Here is a 12,163-nt window from a genome sequence, read left to right as displayed (position 1 = left end):
CCTTGCTCAAAGGCTCCTCGAAAGTCGGAGCTAAGGAAAGGGGAATCGTTACTCATTCATGTCTGCCGTGCCCACATTTTCCCAACTGGTCCTGAGACTAAACTGGGAAACTCTCTGACTCAAGCCTGATTCCCTCACTTTTAGGCTACTACCGCCCCCTCGCTGTTTTTCTGTCTGTCTATGTGTGCTTTGTATTGCTACATAAAGTTATGCCATTTCCATCCTTCTCCTCTCTTTCTCGTTCTTCTTGCTCAGGTGGCAGCACTGGAGGGTGAGGTTAGACACTTAAAACACAAGGTCAGAGGACACCAGGAAGAGACGTGTCAGTTAACTGAAAAGGTCAGAGATATCGAGCGCCTCATAGAGCAGAGAGAGAAAGAACAGCAGCAGCAACATGATCAGCTTTGTATCGGTCAGCAACAGGTAAGGAAGAATTCTCTCTTCTCCTCTTCGGCTTTGCTCATCTTCACCTCCCCTACAGGGGGATCTATAGATCAGTTGGCCTCTGACCTGGAAGCTGTGAAACAGGCTCACAAGATTGATGCGGAACACTGGAGCCAGAGGAGTGTCCTGCTTCACAGCCGATTGAAGCAGAACAACTCTGAGCTCAGCCAAATACAGAGCAGGCTGAAGGAGCGCGAGTTGCAGGTCACGAATCTCAAGGACAGTTTAAGTCAGCAGCACATAGCCGCAGAGAAAGCAAGTCTTTTGTGTGTTCAGATGTCAATCAGCTGAGCAAAAGCAACACAGTCTATGGTGGAAATCCAGTGAACAACATAAAAAGGAAAATCAGATGCACACATGCGTCTGAGTGCGAGTGATCTAAATCACAGTGGACAATCAAGTAGTCAGAGTCCTTTGCCAAGAACAACAAACTGACCCGTTTACAGCAGCCAAGCTTTATTTTGCAGTCAACTTACATATATCCCCATCTACATCATCTGAATTGGCAAACAAGACAAGATGACCCCTCTGTTTGTCAACCTCTCACATCCAATTGGACCCAAACATTAATACAGAGAGGGAAAGAAGAAGAAGACAAGAAGAGGAGGATAAAGTTATTATCAGCCTGAGGGTCATCTTGGGTAGTCATGTGACAGCCATGAATACTCAAAAGGCAGGCCAAATGAGGGTCAAAGCGATGTGTTTTCTATCATGTTTAATGAGGGCTGTTTGTTTCCACAAAGCACAAGCTCCTGATTATGGTCACAAGAAAGCCATGGTGCTCCCATTAAGCCTTGTTATAAGGCAGTGACAGAATGAAATGCAGAATCCACCATTAGTCTTTGGGCTGTTGTGGAAACATTAAAGGGAAAGACAAAGAGCAACAAACATATACAGATATAATAGTTAGAGTTGGCATATGACACCTTGCTTTATATCGTGTGTGTGATTCACAGTGCAACTTTAAAACTGCTACCTTGGGTAACCTTGGGTAAAACATTCGCCACACACTTGAATAAAGTCGAGAGCACATGGGCTGAGTCAATGGTTTTAAAAAGTCCACACGCACATACACCTACACAGGTTGTTCAGTTTTGACTCTAAAGTAGAGAATTAAAGTTGATGGTACCCTTCCATGCTCTCCTCTGGTTTGTGTCTCTTTCCTTTGCATGAGCAAGTTCTCTACCCAGTCATGCACCCAGTGTTAGTCCTAGATGGGCCCAGCTAATCCCTGGTTAAACCAAGCTGCAGCAAACCACTGAAATCTAACTAGTTGGCTGTCATTAGTTGTAAACCCTCGTGTTCTGATCCAGATTACAGCGGGATTAACGTGGATGAACTCAAGATGAGTGTTAGAGTGGGTTTTACTTTCTCAACCTCTTCCCTTGAAAGGTGAGCTACGGTAGGATTCCTTGTGTAACACCGGGATTAAGCCTGGTTTCACTTCCTGGGTTCTGCTTTCATTATAAGTGAGGTTACTGTAGAGCAGCACAGTCTATTGCACCATGTTTGACAAACTAGCATACTTTTTTTCTTTTTTCTAGCAAATATGGTTTAAAGATTGAGTATCCTTTCTCACCTTGATTATGATGGTTGCTGCTGTAATAGATTCAGAATTTCCCTGCGTTTATGTAGTGTATGATTTACAATGTATGATGTTAGATGTGTGGATCATTTTATTTTGTGTGTGTCAGGGTGTATAGATACACGTGCATAATTATATACTGTATATTTTATGTTCTCTTATGAGCACTGTTTCAGGCTGTGCACCTTTTATGCCTCATGCAGTGACAATAAAGCCATCTTTAATCTTTAGTATTTTTTATTTGTGCATAAAGGCTTCCAGCTGCTTTATTCATCAGCAGCAACTCATTGAATCAGTAACCATCCACACTTGGTAGCTGTTCCATAACTGTTCTCTGCATGAGGGGAAGCTCAATGCTACCTTGTAATAGTGTACTTCACTTCATTTTTTGTACATTCCACCGTGTTTGCTTTCAGGTCGAGACATATGAAGGAAAGGTAAAGAAGCAGGAGGTTGAGATGGAACTTCTTCATCAACAGCTGAAAAGAGCCAAGGAGGAGCTGAAAGATGCCAGTTTAAAAGCCCAGGAGCAGAAAGAAACACTAGCCATTTTTAGACAAAAGTACACTGCAGCAATAGAGAAGGTGCATAAAGTGCAAGGGCAGGTGGAGCTTTTGGAAGAGGAACTACAGTATTCACAGCAACAGGTAAGTCATAGTTTACCGTAATACAGTATATTATTGTATTTGGCTTGCTTTGTGCCTCTGAAGAGAATTAATCAGCTCAATAGCTATTCTACATACAGTATATACATTTTTGTGTAACATGCCCTCAATCCTGTGAGTAAAACTACAGTATAAAATAATTTTCTTTTAATTGTAAGCTCGGAGAGTCCAAACTGGCCACTCATTCGGTGAAGGAAGAGCTAGCAGAGATGGAGCGGCGGTACCAGGAAAAGGCTGGTCAGTGGGAGAACTCACAGGAGGCTCTTGACCAGTTGACAGATGAGCTCCAGGCCAATCAGAATTTACTGAGAGAGAGTAAACAAAAAGTGGACCACCTGAAAAGCCTGATAGGATGCCTGCAGGAGCAGGCAGACACACTCCAACAGCAGGTCAGGACAAATGACACATTACAGTAGCATATGGAGACACAACACATACAACATCATTTTAATATACTTTATTTCATAGTGGTTGTTTGTAATCTTTAAGGATGCAGTTTTCATGTGACCTCATGTGAGATCTCAACAAGAGCATTTGGATTACCCGTACCAGAGTTTAGGTGATGTTAAATGGGTGTTTCTGTGTTCTTGTGTGAGCTCCCAGGTGCCTGCCAGCTCCATCAGTGTTGTGTGAGGGCACGCATGGGCCTTTGTGTGCATTTGTCATTGCACTCATGTGTATGTGTGTGTACAAGTGTGCATTTGTGCATGTGTTCACTGGTGTGTGTCACTTAATCTTTTCTCCTTTTTCTTTCTGTTTTATATTTACTACGTCAGGCAACAAATGAATCATCTTTATTACGGAGAAATTTAATTTGGATGAACTTAACTGCTGCCGCCAAGGTCAGACGGGCAGAATGTCATTTTAATCCAATCAACTTTAATCTGTTGGTTATAAAAGAGTTAGGCTGTTGAAGAATGGCTGTATCTCAGGCCCTTTATTACACTGGCTAATGACTTTGATTGTGAGGCGCCTATCAAGAGGTTAGAAGTTCTTATGGAGCTTCACATCCTGCTAATTCTCTACCTCGTGCCACTGTTGGGCTCAGCTAACCCTAAAATCACTAATGTCTTCATTCCCTGTTTACAAGAAAATCTAAATGGATTTTTTTTAAATGTATATAAAATTAGTATACAAGTTTTAGCAGTTTATATTTGAGTACAAATAGAAAAAGAGGCAATACTTACACAGTATAGTATCTTAATGCTATCTTTATTCTACTCCATTTTGTATTCTGACCAGGACATATTTCACTATAACGTAAAGATTATTACTATGAAATGTCTCTTCTTTCCTATAAAGATGTCTACTTTTGAATTAGTTACATAATTTGCCTATATAAAGGACAGCACTTAATAGACCAAGATTGAGTGTGGTGATACATTTAGCAATACATTTAGAAAACACAATGAGCTACAAGGTCTTTTTTTCAAGAAGATTTTACTTTGAAATTACAGTATGTAATTTCTGTTGCTAAGGGTCTCGCAATAAAACAATAACAAAAGACAGAGTTTGATGGCGTTGTGAAGTATTGTGGGATCATGGGAATTGTTCCCTTCACGCCCTTGTCGTCATTGCAGCTTTTCCCAGTTAGGATTCATTCAGTGTTCATTATTCAGGAGGTTTTACTGGACGTAGAAGTATCTGCAGAGTTCTCCTCCTCTATAAAACAAACAGACCAGGTGATAAAAACCGGTAAAAAACACTGAATTAAGAAGTTTCACGCTAAAAATCGGTGTTTCTCCAACACTGTTCGGTGGGTAAAGGACCCTGCAAGCTGAATGACTGCAAATGTTGGCTCAGCTTGTTTCTGATAACTGACGATCCAGACTTGCAATGACTAAAATCTGGTTAAAATATATATTTAGATCGAGATCTAAAAAGTGAGTCTATAATACACTTTTAAGAGAACATTAAGATCTAAAGGTGCTCATTGGCTTTTTTATTTTCTCATGCTAGATTCACTTGTTAATGCTATGCCAGCTGTGTTGGAGTTTGTCAACTGAGCTTGGAACAACAAGGCCATGTGTCTCTGTGCTCTGCCATGCAACAAATCAATTCACAAATGAGTGTAATGCATAATGATGTGTTTCCTTAGTGGCACATCAGTGTCATTGTCATTTATTAGTAAACCAAAATGCATATAATCTGTTGAAATTCAGTTCATTACAAATGCACCCTTTTGTGACTTTGCTTTTATAACGATCACTTTTGTTTCTTTTCTTTTTTTTTGTAGCTTTTTCCACTGCTTTTACGGCTACTTTTATTCTTATTATTGTCTTGTGTATTTGTGAAAATTTTGTATTTGTTTCTATTGTAGGCCTTTATTGTTCATTGTTTTATACGTAGAGCCAAATCACCTAATTTCTGATCCTTATATGTGGCTTGTTTTACCTTCTCTTGTTTTATTGTCATTGTGTCATTTAATTAAAAAACATATAATTTTGTGTGCCCTAGGAAGACTAGTGACCACTTTTTGGCAGCTAAAGGGGATTCAAATAAAGACTAAATAAATAAAGAAAAAAGCCCAACAAATAGGAGGTAAATTAAATGTGTTAGTTCTTTGAAATAATAACGGTTTCTTATTTCTCTCTACCTGTTTCACGTGCTCTGTAACTCACAGAAACTGACATTGGAGTGTGACCTACAGCTTTATCAACAGAGTCATTCTCATTCTGATGAGGACTACCTCAGCCTACTAAGACACAGACAGCAGCTACAGAAGGTAAGGTCAAACATTTGATACATTAAAGCTACAAATTAGAGATATCGTAATTTAATCTCATTAAACCATTAGAATATATACAGTACTTAAAGTTACATATAAAGAAAACAAAAAACAATGTTCTAGTCTTAAAAAAAACAAACACCTATCTTATGTATATCTTTATTCAGATACATGTGAATACTAAGTAATGCTTAAGGTTGATTTCACATTTACGTAAACAATAAAATGAAACTGGATTCAATTCCTCACATTTTTGTGTGTGTATCTGCATATGTGTGTTCCAGCGCTGCACTGAGCAGGTTGAGCGCCTTGCGGAGTGTGAAAAGGCTATTCTTCAGATGAAGTCAGAGCTGGAGAGACAGTAATAACTGAGTCTATAAAACTCTCATTCTCCTCTGCTGATCCTGGTTCCTGTCCTTGTCTCTCCTCTCATGTCCTTCCCATCTGCCTCCGCCGCCCCCTCCCCTCTCTCATTCTCTTAACAGTCTGCTTGCCAAATGGCACACAGTAGCACACTTTATGTCACATGGATAATTTAACATAATCCACTCAAATCATTTTCTCCTAATTTAGCTAATCTGTTATCTGGTTTATTTTTTCTTGTTGCAGACAGTTTTTTTTTCTTCCACTGGTGCTTTTTATTCCTTACACAGCAGTTTGGACTGGTCAGTTACTGTTTGTTCTCCTCCCTATAGGGCCAAGGAAAAAGCAGGTCTGAAGCAAAGTCTTGTTGCGTCCCACCATACACACATTAGCAATCGCAGCCAGCTGGAACAGGAAGTGATGTGTCTGAAAAAGGAAGTAACACGCTTAGAGCTCGAGCTGGCTGACACCCAAAAGGTATTAAAGTAATGCATATCTGCTGATCTGTCCTCTAATTTAGAGACGGGGATATTATTTTGACCTTTTTCCCCTTTGGATTAAGAAACCTCATCCATTGTCCTAAAATGTTGGCGATGCATGCATCTCAGGCTACAAACATGAGCAGGAGATTCAATTCAAGTTCCCAAAGAGGAGTACTCAACCCACCTCCACCGGCACCACACACCCACCACTCATGTGATTGTCCCGTGATTTCCTGGCAGAAACAAATTGCCTCGCCATTAATTAAAGCACCAAACGTGCCAAGGCTGGTGAAATTGACTCCAATTAAGAGCTCAATGGGACACTAAATATTCAAATTACTCAAAGTGGTGACTGTAGTCTGGCAGAGTGCCAACACTGCTGGCAGTCATAGTCACATCATTGGTGTATGTGTGTGTGGGTGTGTGTGTGTGTAGTCTTGTATGCGTAGGTGCAAGTGGGAACATTTGATTTTACACATTAATTTGTGCGTCCTCTGGCACATACAAGTGCTAGACATGTCATGCTTACCAAGATCATATGCATGCGCACAGATGTTTATTCTCACACACACACACGCACACACACGCAACTGTAGCATATTCTCTTGCAGTCAGGTCTTGTCCTTTCATCCAGCATCCCTGTGGAAAATCACATAATGAGTCTGTGACAAATTAAAGGAAAAACTAACACTTTTTTTTCATTTAACCTTTATTTAACCGGGAGAGAATCTCACTGAGATTTAAAAAAAATCCCTTTTTCAGTGTCCTAGCTGGGACAGGCAACATCACAATTAACAATGTTGCAGACTAAAAGACAAAACACTTAACAACTGAAAATGAGAACAGAGAACAAATAGCAGAGCCATAAAATATAACTCAAATTAGTTAGTTATTTTCTTTATTATTCTTTATTCTATTATTGTGTATGTCACCCATCTGTAGTTTCTACTACATAGTTTCCACACAGGTGGACAACTTTTAATATCTGTGTAAAGTCAGGAACACGTGTACACATAAATCCATCCATAACTGCTGTGAAGGACTTTCTAATAAGTTTGCAGTATGCAGAGCGGACTAGTGTATGCCTTCCAAACCCCTTAACACAATTGATTTGCCTATGCCAAACAACTCAGACAAGAATTTGAAGTTTGCATTGGAGGCGAGCAACCAAATGTCCTACGCCTTTGCTTCTCTAGCTGTATGACCATTGCAAATATGTATTTTTTTATTTTATAGCTTCAGTCAAGGTTGCCCATGGATAGAAGCAAATGAAAGCAAAATCAAATAATAAGTTGTCGCTCAATACACATTTTAGACTTGTTATGGTGGGTGTAAAGTGCATTCTGGACACAATCTAGCAAGTTATTCGATCGAAACAGGGCCACAAACATCACATGTGTGCACACAAAAACACAGTCACTTATTTATTACTCATCTTGGCCCTTACTTATGCTGCAGGTACATGTGGCACTTCTCAGACAGTCAGAGGAGGAGCTGAAGGAGGCCCGACGAGAGGCAGCGAGAAGGTGCGGTGAGGCGGATGCACAGAGAGGAGAGGTGCACAGACTTCAGGAAGAGTTACTAAAGGAGGATGAGATGAAGAGGAGTGCCATCAGAGAGAAACAGAGTCTGAGCAGTCACGTCAGGCAGCTGAGCCAAGAGCTGGAGGAGCAACGCTGCAAGCTGCAAGTGACAGGTAGCAAGCAGTTTCATCCATCCATCTGTCCATTTACCCATTAACCACACGCACATACAGGTTTCTTTTTTACCAAATAATAAAAAACTAACCCACATATGACCAGTGGCCAGTGCAGCTTTTACACCTGCATAGCTGAAAAAATGGTGCACAAGAAAAAAAGTTTAGATGAGTTTTTTCTATCAAGAATTTCGTTTTTATCTCACTTAATTGTTTGATTTACTAGTCGCTCTGCTTTTCTGGATTGGCAGTGTTGTCCGTCGGAAGCATATAGGATGCTGGAGGAGCTATACTGTGTACCCTGGCTTTGTTTTGAACCAGCCACACTGCTGTTAGTTAGCTCAAATTAGCCAGCAGTGGTACAGCAATGTGGTGATTCAGTTGCTAGCTGTCTGCACGCAATGTTAACTCAGACACATACACACACACACACACACACACACACACTGGAGATAGAGGTTTGATTTAATGGCACACTGCTTTAGCGGTATGGTAATGATCTGGTTTATGTGTGCGTGTGTCTGTCTGTCTGTGTGCGTGTGCGTGTGTGTGTGTGTGTGTGTGTGTGCGTGTCTGATGGTGGCCTTTGTAGTAGTGTGTCAGTGCAGGAATGGTGATGGCTGGGTCTCACTGGGCACAGAAATGTCTCATTAAGAATTAACGTACACATCTACGGTCACGCCAGGCAAACACCTCACATACACACACGCTACACAGCCATTTCTCCCTACTCCCACTGCTTTAATTAGCACATACACACTCGCTCTCTGAGGTACAAACACACACACACACACACACACACACACACTCACCTATTGTCCGCAGAGAGATGAATCTGAGGTCTTTCTCTGTGGCAGACAGTGGCTGGCTTGCTCGGTGAACACTGCTCATTAACAAGATAGAGACAGAAGGACAACGCTGTGTAGCTTGGCCTTTGTCTGTGATCAAAACGCATTCCCTCAACTCTACGATCCACACAAAACCACATATTATTCCGCTTTTACCTTCAGCAAATACAATCCAGCAACGTAGAGCCTATTGTAATGACTTAAGAAGAATAAAGATGCATTATTATAACAAAGGGGGCATTGTTTACCTGGATATAGCAGTAGCCTGAATAGACTGGGTGAGGAGTCAGCTTGAGAAATTACTGTTGTGAACAAAAGGCCTTTTTATTAACACGAAGCCCTTGGTTTCTGTATTATGAAAACAGAGCCTTGAGTGGAGATGATTCTTTTTGTTGCTTGATAACAGTAGATCTGGTTCAGGATGGGGTGGATTGAAAATGAACAGGTTAGATGCATATTGTTAGAACAGTATGGATAAACACAGAGAGGTATACAGTAAAATAGTAAGGACAAAACAGGAGCAGACCACAGTAAATTTCCATTAATACTACATAGGTAAGACTTTTTTTTTATTACTTTATGTTGTGTTGTAATGGGTATCCAGTCAATGGTCTCTCTTATTTTGGCAGCCTGTAAAATGACAGAATATCATTTTTACTGCTGATGTTAAAATGATTATAGAATTGATATATTTTATGGTTAATTTTTACTTGGAAAGTTGTTTGCTGCTTTGAGACGGTTAACAAATGCTGAATTATAACCGTTATGTTGTCAAGGTTAGGATGCTTGGATTTGAATACACTCCTTGAAAAGTGCTCGGTTTTCATCATAATCTGGTGCATCATCTACACAATCACACATACTTTTATTATGTGAACGAAACAATCCTTTTCTTGTGTTTACTCCTTTGCTCATCCCTTACCCTGGAAAATAGCAAACATTGAAAACTCATGATCAAAAAAAATAAAATCAGAGTTAATATAACCAGCCGATAAAAGAAGTTTAAATATACATTGATTTGCTGTGAGTATAAATTAATTCTTTTAGTAACAATTTAGACATGAATATAGAGGCTTTGACAGTTTGGACATTTTTGGATTCATCACCTTGGAAATGCTTGATTAGTGCTTGAAATTAACTCTTAAAAAGCTGTATGAACCCTGTACATGATTCCCACAGTTAACTGGGCGTACACATAAGCATAGTTAGGATGTGATGGATATTATATTTAAAGGTCTCTGTGGCCAGATGGAGGGAATGTCAAAGAAGGAAAGAAACAGAGGATATAGGAGGATGAGTTGGGAACCAGAGAAGTGTCATATGGATGAGATTGAAGCGGCTGAAGGCAGCTGGATTCAATCAGACTGTGGTAGGAGAGACGGGAAAGAAGAGGGTGATTAAAAAGAAGAGAAAAAAAGTCCTTAAACCTGGCATATGACTGTATGTGTCAAATTTACTGTCACTCTTTGACAGCATGCATTTTCTGTATGATTCTCAGTTCAGAAGATATTCTGTTACTTACAAAAATAGTGAGTCCAGAAAGAAAATCACGCAACACTAAATAAACTGCAAATGGGGCAAAGAGAATGCCAGTGTGTGTACAGTATGCAATGTAGCATTTACATTATATTAGGGTAGTTTGAACTGAAATGTGGCACCATTTTTGAAAGACACTTATAGAGTTGTGTTGTCAGAAATATCAGTACTGATACATATCAATGCTGAATTTTTTAAAATGATTTTTAATACTCATGTTCCGCAGTATCGATCCACGGGTCAGCCATCAGCTGCATTTTTAATTATATATATTTTTTATTTTTACAGCACTCATTCTGCTGTTCTCTGCTGCTATAGAAAAGAGAGGTAGCTGTTGTCATTTTATAGTGTTGTTATATTTATCTTTTAATACAATTCTAAATGTTTATGTCCTTAATATTGTCTCAATGGGGTATCAAAAATCAATATTTCTGAAGGTATTCTATCAAAGTTAGAAATTCCAGTACTGTGACAACATTATTATACTGACAACAAATAGAAATGTTTTATTACTAAGATTGCGTTATTAATCAGTTTAATGGGAAACCGTATGTTATGAATGGCTGCTTAATTGTTTTGGAAAATGTTTTTTACCACCTACCTGTGAAATTTGAGCATGGATGGATGTTTAAAACATTCAAATATGGCTGATGGTGTCATCTTCCATCTTAAATAAGATGTGTTGTAGGGTTGGCCCTAATGTGAAATAAATGTGATGCTGTGTGACAACAAATGAAATAACAGCATAAACAAAAACACAATATCCATATTTCCACACTTCCACAAAAACAGAAATGTGATATTACCACCCCTCTGTGCTGCTGATGTGCATCTGCCTAAAGATGATGAAATCATTAGCGTGCATATGTGTGTGCGCGCACAAGTGTGTGCGTTTGCGTGTGTGTGTGTGTGCTGCTATCCAATCTGGATCCCTGGACGCACACGTGCACAGGCCTCTCTCCTCCAATTCACCTCTATTACTAGCTATAATCCCATTTCACACTCTATCGATCCCCAAAACTGTTGTTCACCGGAACCAGCAGCAAACACTGGCATTTCTCCCCATCATTTCACCACCATTGTTCTTTATTACACAAAGAAGCCCCCCTTTGTCTCAGAGCAAACTCAACCCCACTGAAATATGAATTATAAATGTATGGCTAATAAAAGAGAAAGGGGGAAAAGAGAGAGAGAAGGGGAGAGAGATAGAGATAGAGAGAAGTGGTTGGTAGAAACATCAGAGAAAATGACTCCTTTACAAGAGTCTATTGATCAGTTTCTATCAAAGGGGGATGTCAGACATGAGATTACCTGGCAGTTTGAGCATTAGGTGCCGTGTGTTATAGCCCCGGGCCCTTGTACCGCTGCCAGAGGATTGTAAATAAAGCGGAGAGGAGAGAGCAAGAGGGGAGTGTGTTCGGGGTGTATGTGTGTGTGAGTTTTAGAATCTATGCGAGTGTGTGTGTTACTCTTTGTCTTTGTGAGCGTTCACTGTGGTGTGCATATGATTTTTTTTTTTTCTTCTTGTGGTGTATTTGTGTGCATGGCGGTGTGCGGCTGTGCGCCTGCACCTTTTGGCTTATACCCAAAAGCAGTGTTGCAAGCCCATGAAACTTCAGAAAGAGAGAGAGAGAGTCTTGGGAGGCTTTGGGACGTCTCTTGGGAGCACCTTAGCCCGCTACGAATCCCCCAACAAAGCCAAAGGAAGCCCCTATGAAGCCTTATGAAGCTTTTATGAGGGCCAGGCAGGGCCCAGCCTAGCCCCAACCACTGATTCAGGGTTAGCCGGGTTTTCGTCCCTCTCATGTTAAAGGTT

The 12,163-nt window shown here is 40.2% G+C and overlaps 1 protein-coding gene across 1 annotated transcript in view; it reads left to right on the top strand.

The window, feature by feature from the left end:
* LOC131962439 (myosin-10-like) overlaps positions 1-12,163 on the top strand; it is a 46,833-nt gene that overhangs the window by 14,164 nt on the left and 20,506 nt on the right. The window contains exons 7-13 of the mRNA XM_059327441.1: positions 256-423; positions 2,446-2,676; positions 2,853-3,083; positions 5,318-5,419; positions 5,707-5,783; positions 6,118-6,262; positions 7,726-7,963. Of these exons, the coding sequence (XP_059183424.1) occupies positions 256-423; positions 2,446-2,676; positions 2,853-3,083; positions 5,318-5,419; positions 5,707-5,783; positions 6,118-6,262; positions 7,726-7,963 (1,192 nt within the window). The remainder of the gene's footprint in view (positions 1-255; positions 424-2,445; positions 2,677-2,852; positions 3,084-5,317; positions 5,420-5,706; positions 5,784-6,117; positions 6,263-7,725; positions 7,964-12,163) is intronic.

Source organism: Centropristis striata, chromosome 23 (assembly GCF_030273125.1).
Source record: "Centropristis striata isolate RG_2023a ecotype Rhode Island chromosome 23, C.striata_1.0, whole genome shotgun sequence".
Lineage (NCBI taxonomy): Eukaryota > Metazoa > Chordata > Actinopteri > Perciformes > Serranidae > Centropristis > Centropristis striata.
The sequence above is the reverse complement of the archived record's forward strand: the minus strand, read 5'-3'. Positions and strand labels throughout refer to the sequence as shown.